Genomic DNA, 272 nt, shown 5'->3' with positions numbered 1-272 from the left:
ACTTACGCCATGTAAAGCCTGTATCAAATTCATTTTAATCATTATTCATTAAAAATAATCATGCCAATAACAATGATGATGGCAAAGATATGGATAGCGATACACAATTTCATGGTAACAAAATACGGAGAAAAAATATATTTGTGAATCTAAACGTGAAAATGGAAAGTCAATTTTATTTTTATTTCAGGAGAGCAAGCGAACGCACAGCCGGACAGCGTAGAGAAGAAGAAAGGTAGAAAAGGAGATGAAACTGGAGTCTGATTCTCAAA

The 272-nt window shown here is 33.5% G+C and overlaps 1 protein-coding gene across 1 annotated transcript in view; it reads left to right on the top strand.

The window, feature by feature from the left end:
• Nucleotides 1-272, top strand: part of LOC119594908 — a 1,291-nt gene extending 1,019 nt beyond the window's left edge. Inside the window, exon 3 of the mRNA XM_037943981.1 lies at nucleotides 191-272. Within this exon, the coding sequence (XP_037799909.1) occupies nucleotides 191-264 (74 nt within the window). The 3' untranslated portion in view covers nucleotides 265-272. The remainder of the gene's footprint in view (nucleotides 1-190) is intronic.

Source organism: Penaeus monodon, chromosome 34, assembly GCF_015228065.2.
Source record: "Penaeus monodon isolate SGIC_2016 chromosome 34, NSTDA_Pmon_1, whole genome shotgun sequence".
In the NCBI taxonomy this organism is placed as follows: domain Eukaryota; kingdom Metazoa; phylum Arthropoda; class Malacostraca; order Decapoda; family Penaeidae; genus Penaeus; species Penaeus monodon.
This window is presented reverse-complemented; position numbering and strand designations above follow the sequence as displayed.